Source organism: Cinclus cinclus, chromosome 2, assembly GCF_963662255.1.
Source record: "Cinclus cinclus chromosome 2, bCinCin1.1, whole genome shotgun sequence".
NCBI lineage: Eukaryota > Metazoa > Chordata > Aves > Passeriformes > Cinclidae > Cinclus > Cinclus cinclus.
In genome coordinates, this window is record NC_085047.1 from 116,329,247 (window position 1) to 116,341,025 (window position 11,779).

At 48.1% G+C, this 11,779-nt stretch overlaps 1 protein-coding gene across 1 annotated transcript in view; it reads left to right on the forward strand.

Moving 5' to 3' along the window:
• The first annotated feature begins 354 nt into the window (after positions 1-354).
• LOC134041422 (runt-related transcription factor 1-like) overlaps positions 355-11,779 on the forward strand; it is a 34,047-nt gene continuing 22,622 nt past the window's right edge. Inside the window, exon 1 of the mRNA XM_062488204.1 lies at positions 355-868. Within this exon, the coding sequence (XP_062344188.1) occupies positions 769-868 (100 nt within the window). The 5' untranslated portion in view covers positions 355-768. The remainder of the gene's footprint in view (positions 869-11,779) is intronic.

Genomic DNA, 11,779 nt, shown 5'->3' on the forward strand with positions numbered 1-11,779 from the left:
TCCCCTCCCAACCCTGGAGCTTCATTGGGACTGTGCTCCAAGGGCTGCTCTGGGAAGTGCTGGATGCTGTAATTCCCACGTGGCCGTGCCCAAGTCCAATGTGCCCTGGCTGCTGCTCTAAATCCAGCATTTCCTCTCTCAGACCTCAGTGTCTGACGGGACCTCGCCTTCCTGAAGCTCCCAGTGCCACCATGAGAAACCTCATGACCCCAGTTTCAGTTCTGCCAGCGTTCATTTCCCATTCCCGCCCAGAAAACCACTGCAAAAGAATCCAAAACCAGGCTTTAATTTGGTTTGTTATTTTACACCCCATAGCACTTGTCTGACTGTGGTGCCCGGTGATAATTTGGGATTGAATTTTTGAGGAGTTATCCCAGTGCAGGTTTAGCACAGGGATCGTTTCCTCCTGTTAGAAATCATGGGAAAGGTAGAAAGGCCCTGAAATTGTCAGTGGCTCTGGCTTTTCAGCCTAGGGCACATCTCAGGCTGCTCCCCATGCAAAGCACGAGAGGTGATTTCAGCTTCGTTTCAGACATTCCACATTAGGACCCTCACCGGCAAATCAGGGGCTGCAAAAACAAGGACAAAAAATAAAAATAAAAATAAACCGAAACCAACAGACATCATGTACCAAAGTGAGCTTTTCTGATCTTTTTCCCCTCCCCTCCCACACTAGGACATCGACAGAAAATAGATGAGCAGGCAAAGCCCGGCAGCTTGTCCTTTTCCGAGCGCCTGAGCGAGCTGGAGCAGTTGCGTCGCACAGCCATGAGGGTCAGCCCACACCACCCAGCCCCCACACCCAACCCTCGAGCCTCCTTGAACCACAGCACAGCTTTTAACCCTCAGCCTCAGAGTCAGATTCAGGGTAAGTACCCGAAATCCTCCCCGCTGCTCGCCCACCTCCATCCCTGCAGCCTGCGGGGGATTGCAGCCCTGCTGGGATTCCATCTCAGCTCTCCTTGGAGATCTTAGACTTGTGAGAGCCTTCAAGGAGTGCAAAGAGGAGCTTCCCAATGGGTGTTTGGATTTTGGGAAGCCTGGCAGGTTCTAAGAGGTCCATTCTAATCCCCCCCCTGCTCGCCCACCTCCATCCCAGCAGCCTGCAGGGGATTGCAGCCCTGCTGGGATTCCATCTCCTCTCAGCTTTCCTTGGAGATCTTTCACGTGTGAGAGTGTTCAAGGAGTGAGAACAGGAGCATCCCAGTGGATGTTTGGATTTTGGGAAGCCTGGCAGGTTTTATGGGGTCCATTCTAATCCTCTGCTCACCCTCCCCATGACCTCCAGGGGATTGCAGCCCTGCTCTGCTTCCATTTCTTAGCAGCTCTCTGTGGGTATGTTTGACTTGTGAGAGCCCTCGAGGAGTGAAAAGAGGAGCTTCCCAATGGGTGTTTGGATTTTGGGAAGCCTGGATGTTGGAATTTGGGAATTTGGGAAGCCTGGCAGGTTTTAAGGAGTCCATTCTAATCCCCCCCCTGCTCGCCCACCTCCATCCCTGCAGCCTGTGGGGGATTGCAACCCTGCTGGGACTCCATCTCTTCTCAGCTCTCCTTGGAGATCTTAGACTTGTGAGAGCCTTCAAGGAGTGCAAAGAGGAGCTTCCCAATGGGTGTTTGGATTTTGGGAAGCCTGGTAGGTTTTATGGGGTCCATTCTAATCCTCTGCTCACCCTCCCTACGACCTCCAGGGGATGGCAGCCCTGCTGGGATTCCAGCTCCTTGGGGCTCTCCTTGGAGATCCTTGGATCTTTGACACATGAGAGCCTTTAAGTGGTGAAAAGTGGAGCTTTCCAATGGATGTTTGTATTTTGGGAAGCCTGGATGTTTGAATTTGGGAATTTAGGAAGCCTGGAAAGTTTTAAGGGGTCCATTTTAATTTCCCCTCTGCTCACCCGCCTCATCCCCCACTGTGCTTCCATCTCTTCTTGGCTTTCCTTGGATATCTCTGACACGTGAGACCCTTTAAGGAGTGTAAAGGGGAGCTTCCCAGTGGATGTTTGGATTTTGGGAAGCCTGGCAGGTTTTTAGGGGCCCATTCTGTGTCTTCCCAGCATCAGCACAGCTCATGGGTGGTGTTTGCCTCGTAACACCTGCAGAGCTGTTGTTGTCTTGCAAAGCCAGGCCTTGTTCCAGGTGTGTTTCCCAATGGATATTTGTCCATGAGTGTGCTGGAGAGAGGGGGAAACGCTGTCAAAACTTTGCTTGGGCCTCTCCCAGGAAGGCAGCAGCAAAGAGAGCTTTGCAAAGTGTTACATCCCCCAAGATTACCTCTGAGTGCTGAGACTTTCTTAGGACAGGCTGCTTTGGAGGCATTTCTGTGGCTGGTGGTTTCCCAGGGGGTTTTGTTGGGATGAAAAGCTACAAAAGGGTCACTCAGGGAGTCTGATTCCCACCCAGCTTGGAATCTTAGCTGGCATCCTCTAGAGCTGAGGTTGTCCCTGCTAAAATTCCTGCTGAGCAGGTCACAGAGCTGTTCCTGTCAAAATGCAGATTCATGGGGAGATGGACTCAAAAAAGTGGGACAGGGTTGGTTTTAGCAGATGCTGTTCCCAGCATGGGCTCGGTCAAGGCTCTCTGCTGGGGTTTTGGAGAGGAATAGTTACAGGGATTTGGGATAAGTTCTTGTTTTGGGGTTTGTTTCTGACAGCAGGGTGCTCTTTCCTGCAGGCGGGAAAGGTTAGCACTCACCTCAGGCAACATTTGGAACTTTCCTTTGTTCCCAGGGCCTGGAAGGGCTGTGGCTTAGTGGAATTACTGGAAATACGCTGGGTTTGGGGTGTTTTTTGGGAATCATAGAATCAGAGAATGGTTTGGGCTGGAAAGGACCTTGAAGATCATTTAATTTCAACCCAAACCACGGGCAGGGACACCTTCCACTATCCCAGGTTGGTCCAAGCTGACCTTGGATGCTTCCAGTGATGAGGCATCCACAAAATTCTGTGGGCAACCTTTGCCTTCCTCACAGGGAATATTTTCTCCCCAAAATCCCAATCTAACCATACTAAACCCTGCTGATTTTACCACCAAAAACCAACAAATTATCACATGCTGTACAAAACAAAAAGAAACTGGAAGCACCACATAGCTCCTTCCCCTGGCTGGAGCAATTCCAGGTCAGCTCAGGTGAAGGATCCAACCCCTCATATTCCCCTCACTTCTCTCCCTGATTTGCAGAACAAACTGCGCTGGGTTTCTCCTGCTTGTAAAAAAAAATATATATATAAATATTATATATATATATATAATATAAATAATATATATTATATAAATATATGTAAATACATAAATATATATTTTTAATATATATATAAATATATAATATATATTTTTAAAAACCCCAAATTTTATTGTGGCTGCTCAGCAGACGTGGCTGGAGGTATCAGTGGCAGCCTGGCATTCTTCAGCTTCTTGGTGAGCACTTTCTGCTTGGCAGAGTATCAGGTTTAACACCCAGGATCCTTCTTCCCTGTGGAATTCCCAGTGGGTTTTTTATGCTGGCCCTTGGATCCAGCTGCTCCCTCCAGGAATAGCTGTAGGAGGTGGCTGGGCTCTGCTGTTTCAAACAGGATTTAATGTGTTTCACCTGCCCACGTAGCTCAGCCACGGATGTTTCCTCATGGATATTCTCCTCTTCAGGTTCCACTTTCCCTCCCAAACGTGTGTTATCCATTGAGGATGGAATTGTTGAGGTTTGCAGTGGATATCAGCAGGATAAACCCCAAATTGTAAACCTCTCTCATTTGTCTGTTGCCATCACCTTTTAACTTTCAGGGTTCATTTTTTCAGCAGGAAGAAAAAAAAAGGGATGGTGTGGGCAAAAGCTTCAGCACCATCTTTTCTTCCTCAGTGATCAAAAGGGTTGATCTCCTGTGTGAGCTGGGATATTTCATTTCTTTTTATTATTATTTTTGTTTGTTCAGTTTCAGAGCAGAGGCCTCCAAAACAAGGGAGGGAAGGGAGAAGGAGGGGCTGGAGAGCTGGGATTGTTCACCTGGATCCTGCCCCAGGCCTGGATCCCAGCACAGGGAGGAGCTGGAGCTGCTGGAGAGAGCCCAGAGGAGGCAGCAGGATGAGCAGAGGGATGGAGCAGCTGTGCTGGGAGGAAAGGCTGGCAGAGCTGGCATTGTTCACCTGCACAGGAGAAGCTTTGGGCTGAGCTCAGGGTGGCCTTGCAGGGCCTGGAGGAGCTGCAGGAAACATGGAGAGAGACAATTGCCAAGGGATGGAGGGACAGGACACAGGGAATGGCTTCAGAGCAGCATTGGATGGGATACTGGGAATTAGGAATTGTTCCTGGCTGGGATGGAATTCCCAGATTTGCTGTGGCTGTCCCTGGATCCCTGGAATGTTCAGTTCCAGGTTGGACACTGGGGCTGGAGCAGCCTGGGACAGGGGAAGGTGTCCCTGCCATGGCAGGGGTGGGATGAGATGAGCTTTAAGATCCCTTCCAACCCAAACCATTCTGGGATTCTGTGATTCCATGAAAACAAAAAACAATCCTGAACATCCCATTTCACACCTTCCCACCCATTTTGCATCCTGAAGCATTTCTGGTGAAACTTTCCCACTGAAGAGAGCACAGAGTGCTTTTTAGAAGACCAAACCCCCATCCACTGCTAAATTCCAAGTAATATCCCAAAATTTTGCTCTGACTCCCACCAGTAGGAGCCACAAGTTACTCTTCCACTCATCCAGACCCACTTACCTTTTTAAAAAAATATTGTAAAACCCCAAAAATCCTAAAATAGACATCTCGAGCAGTTCTTGGATTGCAAGGGGCAGGTTGCCATACCACCAAACCACTGTTTATTTGTTGAGGTTTTCAGCTAGAAAAGGATTGAGGGTAATTTCAACTTCCTATTTTAGCAAGTCATGAACAGGAGGGAAAAAAAAAAAAAAACAAAACCTTTTGTGTGTCACGGATACAGATCCACGTTAGGAGTTGAATTCCGAGCCCATAAATTGCTTTAATCGAGTTTTCTGCTTCTTTCATATCACAAGGAGGGAGCCACATCCACCTGTTCCCTTGGAAGTTTTAACCATGGCCAATTCCCAGAGCAAAGGGGAAGGAAAAGCTTCCACCACATGGTTTCAATGGAGGGATTAAAGTTGAGAGATTTGTGCCAGAATCGAGTGTAAAATGTCAAAGGATTTGAACTCCATGCACAGAAAAAGGAGATTCCGACCTCAACTCACCCCTTGCTTTGTGCAGAGGGGAAAAAAAAAAAACCCAGGCAGAGCCATGTGAGCTGTGCTGAGGGGTTCAGAGCCCTAGAAGCGTTTAAATTTATATTTATCATAAATATAAATATATCTGTCTATGCACTGAGATTGAGTTTCTCCCAACAGCAGCCTGGACCAGACACTAAATCCACAATTCCTAATTTTACAGTGGTTATAGTCAACCAGAGTGGGTAATTCCAAAAAATACAGACATAAGGCTCCTTTACAGCAGATTTTTTTTTTGGGGTGAGGGGCCAACAGAGATATTTGAAAATTCCGGCCCAGAAGATTCTTGTGGAGACATCAATAAATTGCATAAATAAACGGGGTTAGGAATATCATCCAAAAATGTGCAATTAAATAACTTTTTTGAATTTTTTTTTTTTTAATTAGCCCGAGAAAATGTTCGCAGAATCATGGAACCAAAAATGGTTTGGGTTGGAAAAGAACCTTAAAACCAACCAGGGGCACCTCCACTGGTCCAGGTTCCTCCAAGCTCCATCCAACCTGAACATTCTCCACTGTTTTCCAACTTTTTGGGTATTTTTCACCTGGGGATTTATTAATTATTTATTGAAACATAAATTAAATCGAGTTATTTTCTCTAGGGAAAACAACTAATCACCTTAAGCTACACCTCTTTTCTCAGGCTTTGAGAACCTTAAAAAATCCCCGAGTTTGCTTTTTCTTTAAAGCAAATTTTGTAACCTTAGACGTTCAGTTTCCCACTTTTATGACCAAATCTAAAATCCGTGGAAATGAGAGGCTGGAATAAAATTGCTGACAGCTCTTGAAGGGAAGAATTAGCCCTGAAAGCAAAGCAAAGGAGATCATTTTAAAGCTCAGCTCTTTGAATTAACACCAAACACGAGGAGTGAGGAATTATTTTGTTACAAGCCGGGCTTTTGTCTTCCTCCAGGTGCAGCACACTTTGTTTAAGAGACATTTCAAGGTCCTTGCTATCAGGATCTTGGACAAAAAACACAGCCCGGGTTTATCAGGGTTCCCAGGAACTGGTGAAAAGCAGGAGAGTCAAGGGCAGCACTGAAACCAGGGAATTACAACGGCTTTGTTCCTTCTCCGCCTGGATCAAGCCCCAAATTTTAATATTTCCGTTTTTAATTTCGCCTCACAGGCCGGGCATTAATAGAATCAGAAGAACTTGCAGCGTTTCAGAAGGGATTTGGTGGGGTTGTCGCTCTGCCCCCACATTTTGCTGCTGGAAAATGCAATTTCCAGGAGATTTTGGGCATTGGGATTGGCGTGCTTGCAGCTCCCAAACAGATCCAGAGCCTCCCAGGGATCAGGGAATTCCCAGCTCTTCCCATGGTGCCATAGCTTAAAAACGGATTTATTCCCATTCCCTTTGGACACTCTGGTGTCTCCCTGCATTTTCCCACTGGATTAAAAACCTCTCCATCCTAAAAAACGCTCCCTGGAAATTTGAGCCAGTGCTGCCTGAGCTTGGCGCTTTTCCTCTCAGCTCCTTCCTGCCCTGGATGGGGCTGGATCCAGCACTTGTGGATGTTCTCTGCATCCCCAGAGAGTCTCCCCACCACGATTTGGGTCATGTCCATCCTGATCAGGGAAGAAACCCCTTAATGGATCCTCCTCCACCTCCTGGAGTAGGAATTTCCACTGGGATCCTGCTCTGGATGATGATGATGATGATGGTGATGATGATGAAATAATCTTCCTCCTTCCCGTCCCCTTCCCTGCCAGCAGCCACCAAAAATTCCTGTGTGGGGAAAAGAAGGAGCTGAAGCCACTCCGTGGTGTGGACCTGGAGCTGCAGTGCCACAGCCACAGGAAATCTGTGGAAGTGGAGATGCTTTCCCAAAATATTTTGTCAACCAAATCTGTGGAGCTGGAAGGGCTCCAAAAGGCTCCATCCAAAAAAAAAAAAAAAAAAAAAAGGGGGAATTTCACAGAGAGAAATATCTTTTTTCCTGAGAGTGCAGGATGTGATTTGCAATTATTGCTCGGCAGATAATATTGATAGAGAATTCCATCAGTAACTTCCATGGTTTTCCTTTCCGAGGAGCACTTTTGCAGTGCCGTCGGATGATCAGATTCATCCTGGTGTCCATTTGTGGTGTCACAAAACCAGTTTGCATCCAAAGTGATGAGCACACGGGCTGGGTCAGCACACACTGAACAATTCCTCTGGAATCCTGGCCCGTGGAAATCCACTCTGAGGAAAAATCCCTGATAAAAATAGAGATATAAAGCTCGTGTTTTATAGAATTATGGAATGGTTTGGGTTGGAAGGGACTTTAAAGATTATCTCTGTGACTGCCCCTGGAAGTGGGCAAGGCCAGGCTGGACAGGGCTTGGAGCAGCCTGGGATGGTGTAAGTGTCCCTGTCCTGGATCTGGATCCTCTTTAAGGTCCCTTCCAGTCCCAACCATTCCATGATCCTCTAAGATGTGCATAATAAAATAAATAACTGCAGTTATTAGAGAGCTATTACATATTTAGATATTGTCCCTGGGTTTTTTTGGCTCTGCCCCTCCACATCATCTTTTAGTCAATCATTTCCTCCCCTGTGGAATGGGGCTCCTTACGTCTTCCATTGGATTTGGGAACTCTGTAATTCCATTTGGATCCTCCCCAAAGGCTGGTTTGGACAGGGATAGAATTCAGTGAGTGTCACAGATCATCTCTGCCAAGCCTTTGCCTTATTATCTGTGACACAGCACAGGGGTGGTGACACCCAGCAGCAGCCCAGGAATGGGAGCAGCCTTAGGAATTCCACTGTGGCATCAGGAATCTCCTTTATTCCTGGGACATTTCCCTGGAAGGAACTTGAGGCAGAACAACTTGGGACAGCACAGGTGGGATGCACAGAGGAATCGAGGATTGGTTCAAAGGAGGGGTTGGCAGAGCCAGATCAGTTCAGTTTTCCAGAAAAAAGGAAGAGGGGAAGGATAATTCCAGCCATGAACCACGGCAGAGGGGCTCAGCAGCAGGGAGGGAGCAGAACCACTTGGTGCTGGCTCCAGAACAAGTTGTTCTCCTCCAAACTGTCAGTGAATTTCGGCTGGAAATGAGGAGATGGTTCCTGGGGATCAGAGCAGCCCTGGATGCCTTCCAGGGGCTCTCAGACGCAGAATTCCAGATGGATTTTGCTCTGTGAGTGCAGAGCACGAGGAGTGGCTGGGCTGCAGGGCCCTGGTGATGCTCTCCAGACCCACATTTGCTTCATTCAGTCAATTCTCTGCACCACTGGCTTCATCCAGGGAGTTTTAATTCTCCAGGGCAGGCAGGAGAACGTTTGGGATCTTCTCTCTCTGTCCTGGAGCCAGGCTGGGAGAGCTGGGAATGTTCACCTGGAGAAGAGAAGGATCCAGGGAGAGCTCAGAGCCCCTGGCAGGGCCTGAAGGGGCTCCAGGAGAGCTGGACAGGGACTGGGGACAAGGCATGGAGGGACAGGACACAGGGAATGGCTTCAAAGTAGGACTGGATGGGATACTGGGAATTAGGAATTGTTCCCTGGTAGGGGCTGGGATGGAATTCCCAGATTTGCTGTGGCTGCCCCTGGATCCCTGGAATGTTCAGTTCCAGGTTGGACACTGGGGCTGGAGCAGCCTGGGACAGTGGAGGTGTCCCTGCCATGGCAGGAAATGGGAATGGGATGATCTTTAAGGTCCTTTCCAACCCAAACCATTCCATGACTCCAGGATTCCATGAGTCCCAGCCCTTTCCTCTGCTGTATCTCAGCCTCCAGATAAAACCTTTCCCCATTCCCCACACGGACCTCCAGGTCCTCAGCAATTCCCTGGATAAATCCCACCTGTGCTGGAGCCTCTGCTGCCTCTCCAGCACCAGGAACTTTCTGGCTCCTCCAGGATTCCTTCCCTTCAGCCACAGGTTTGTCCTTCCTGCATCCTCTCCCACACAGGGCACAGCAAGGTGAGGATCCAATTCCTCAGCACCTGCCCTTGTTCCCAGCAGCATTCCCAGCTCCAGAGCCTCAGCCTTGCTTCACATCCAGCTTGGAAAAAAAAAAAAAAAACCCAAAAAAAACCCCTAAAGGCTTGAAATTGTTTGGCTTTTCCATCAACTAATGGAAAGAGTTATGTCATGGTAGTTAATCCACATGATTTCCAAGTGTCGATATATTTGAGATAGCAATCTTCATATTCCAAATGCCTGGCACTCCTGGGATTGAAAAAGCAGCACATAAAGGAACAAATACATTCTCAGTCCCCAAGGAACACCTTCACTTCCACCAATCTTTCTTCTGCTTTATTCCCCACCACAAGGAGCATCCTCAAGGATGACGCTAAATAACAAAAAAGGAAATCTTGGGTTTCAAGGTTTCAAGCAGAGAAGCTGAGAGGTCTGTATTTTGTTCTACGTTTTGACACTAATCCCATGATTTTTTAGGTAAACAATTGAGAGTTTGATTTTTTTTTTTTTACAGAGCATTTAGGAAAACTCAGGGAGCAGAAAGGGTGTTTTAGGAGGATTTTTGAAGGTGTCCAAGTACCTAAACCACGTAGAAACCCATCCCAGATATGGAGCTGCCTTTGGAAAACCCTCTCTCCCTGAATCTTTAGGCAGCTCTAAAATTGGGCAGCTCATGCCCAGGCACAGTTTTATTTTCATTAATCAGTCTATGTCTTTTACCACGGGAGAGCTGATGGATGCTGAGAGCAGAGCTGGCAGGCAGGGACAAGTATTCCCAGTTCAGTTTTGGACTTGCACAGCGATTCCTTCTGGTTTGTTTGGTTTGATCCCCTTCCACTCCCTTGAGCCCTTCTCCGTTATGTCCTTGGGAAAGTGGAGCTGATCTCTGACCCAGAGCTGGAATTTTGTGCCAGAGAATTTGCTGGGCTCGCTCCTTGCTCCTTTATCTCTCTCACCTCTGCCTGCTCTTCTCCTCATTTTTGGGGTAGCATCTTCCAGCTCTGCCTCAGGGCACATTTCTGTCTCCTGGGGCTCTTCCTTCTCCATGGAAACACCTGAGTCTGGCTCCCTGCTCTTTCCCAGGGCTAATCTCATCTCATCCTGGAGGTGTTTGAAGTAAATACCTCAGCCTGCCCCAAGGGCAGGTTTCAACTGGATATTGGGAATTAGGAATTGTTCCCTGAGAGGGTGGGGAGGCCCTGGGATGGAATTCCCAGAGCAGCTGGGGCTGCCCCTGGATCCCTGGCAGTGCCCAAGGCCAGGTTGGAGCAATGTGGGATAGTGGAAGGTGTCCCTGGCCATGGCAGGGCTTGGAACAAAACGATCTTTCATCGGATCAGAATGATCATTAATCAAAACAAAAATGATCCTTAAGGTCCTTCCGACCCAAACCATTCCGTGATTCTGAAGTTTGGATGGCACACGTTCAGCATTTGACATTTTCCCCTGTTTGGGGTTATTCCTCGCTGGCCCCCAAAGCATTTTTTTGGCCTTTGGATGTCCCAGTTACGAGGAAGATTAAGAGCAGCGATTGCAAAACCCCAGTAAATCAAATCTCTCTGAGTTCTTCAGAGACAAACCCAGTTTCTTTCTAGAGCATTCTCCTCTTTAATCCCCTCTTGGCAGAACACGCCAAGGGTCGGATACCAGAGCTCAAATTGCCTTCCGTGGTAAATAAAACAAACAAAAAATAAATAAATAAGGGCTCCTTACCCTAAAAACAAACACCCTCTGAAAGCAGCTTCTCCTTCACCTGGCGCTGCCCAGTGCCAGAAGATGCCACCCGGATTTTGCAATTCAAGGTGTTCTTTGCCCTCCCATTCTGCACTGAACATCTCCAAACTCCAGCTGCTGCTGGGGCCGGGCTCTGCTCCCAGGGCACAGGGACAGGATGAGAGGAATCAGCCTCCAGCTGTGCCAGGGGAGGTTTCACTGAACCATCAGAACAGTTTCTTCCTGGAAAAGGCAGCCAGGCCCTGGAAAAGGGGCTGCCCAGGGAGGTCTGGGGTGTCCAGGAAGGTCTGGACACGGCACTCAGGCACAGGAGCTTCGAGGTTTTTCCAGCCCGAGTGCTGGATTTACCACGGCTGGTGGGGCTCCCTTCCAGGTCTTTAACAGGACATTGCATGGAGCAGGATCAGTCCCTCAGGTGCTGCCAGAGCTCACAGGGCTCCTTTTATGTGGCTGAGTACACACAACACCCTTAGCAAACTCGTGGCTGAGTTTTTTCCTGTGTGTTCAGCCCATTGTGGCCCCAACAAATGGGGATTGTTCCCAGGTGAGGAACAATGGGCTGGGATGTGCTGGAGGAGGCAATCAGTGACCTGGGAAGTGCACAATAGATAATCAAACAGGCTCCATCTGACCATTCCCGACCTGTTTGTACAACTCTTCTCTTAAAAGCATCCAAAAACAAAAGGATATTCAAGAGGGCCACAGAAAGATCCTGGCTTTGCTCTCAGGTTGGGTTTGATTTCAGCAAGGAATTCCCAGGTCTGGCTCAGAGGTTTCTTTGGTTTGTCTGTGTGGGGTAAAATGCTCAGTTCAATATCAGGGATTCTGGGAGCTTCCAGGGTCTGGTACTGAGCTTCAGGAACCCCCAGGGATATTTACCCAAAGAGATGTTTGGAATGTCTTTGGT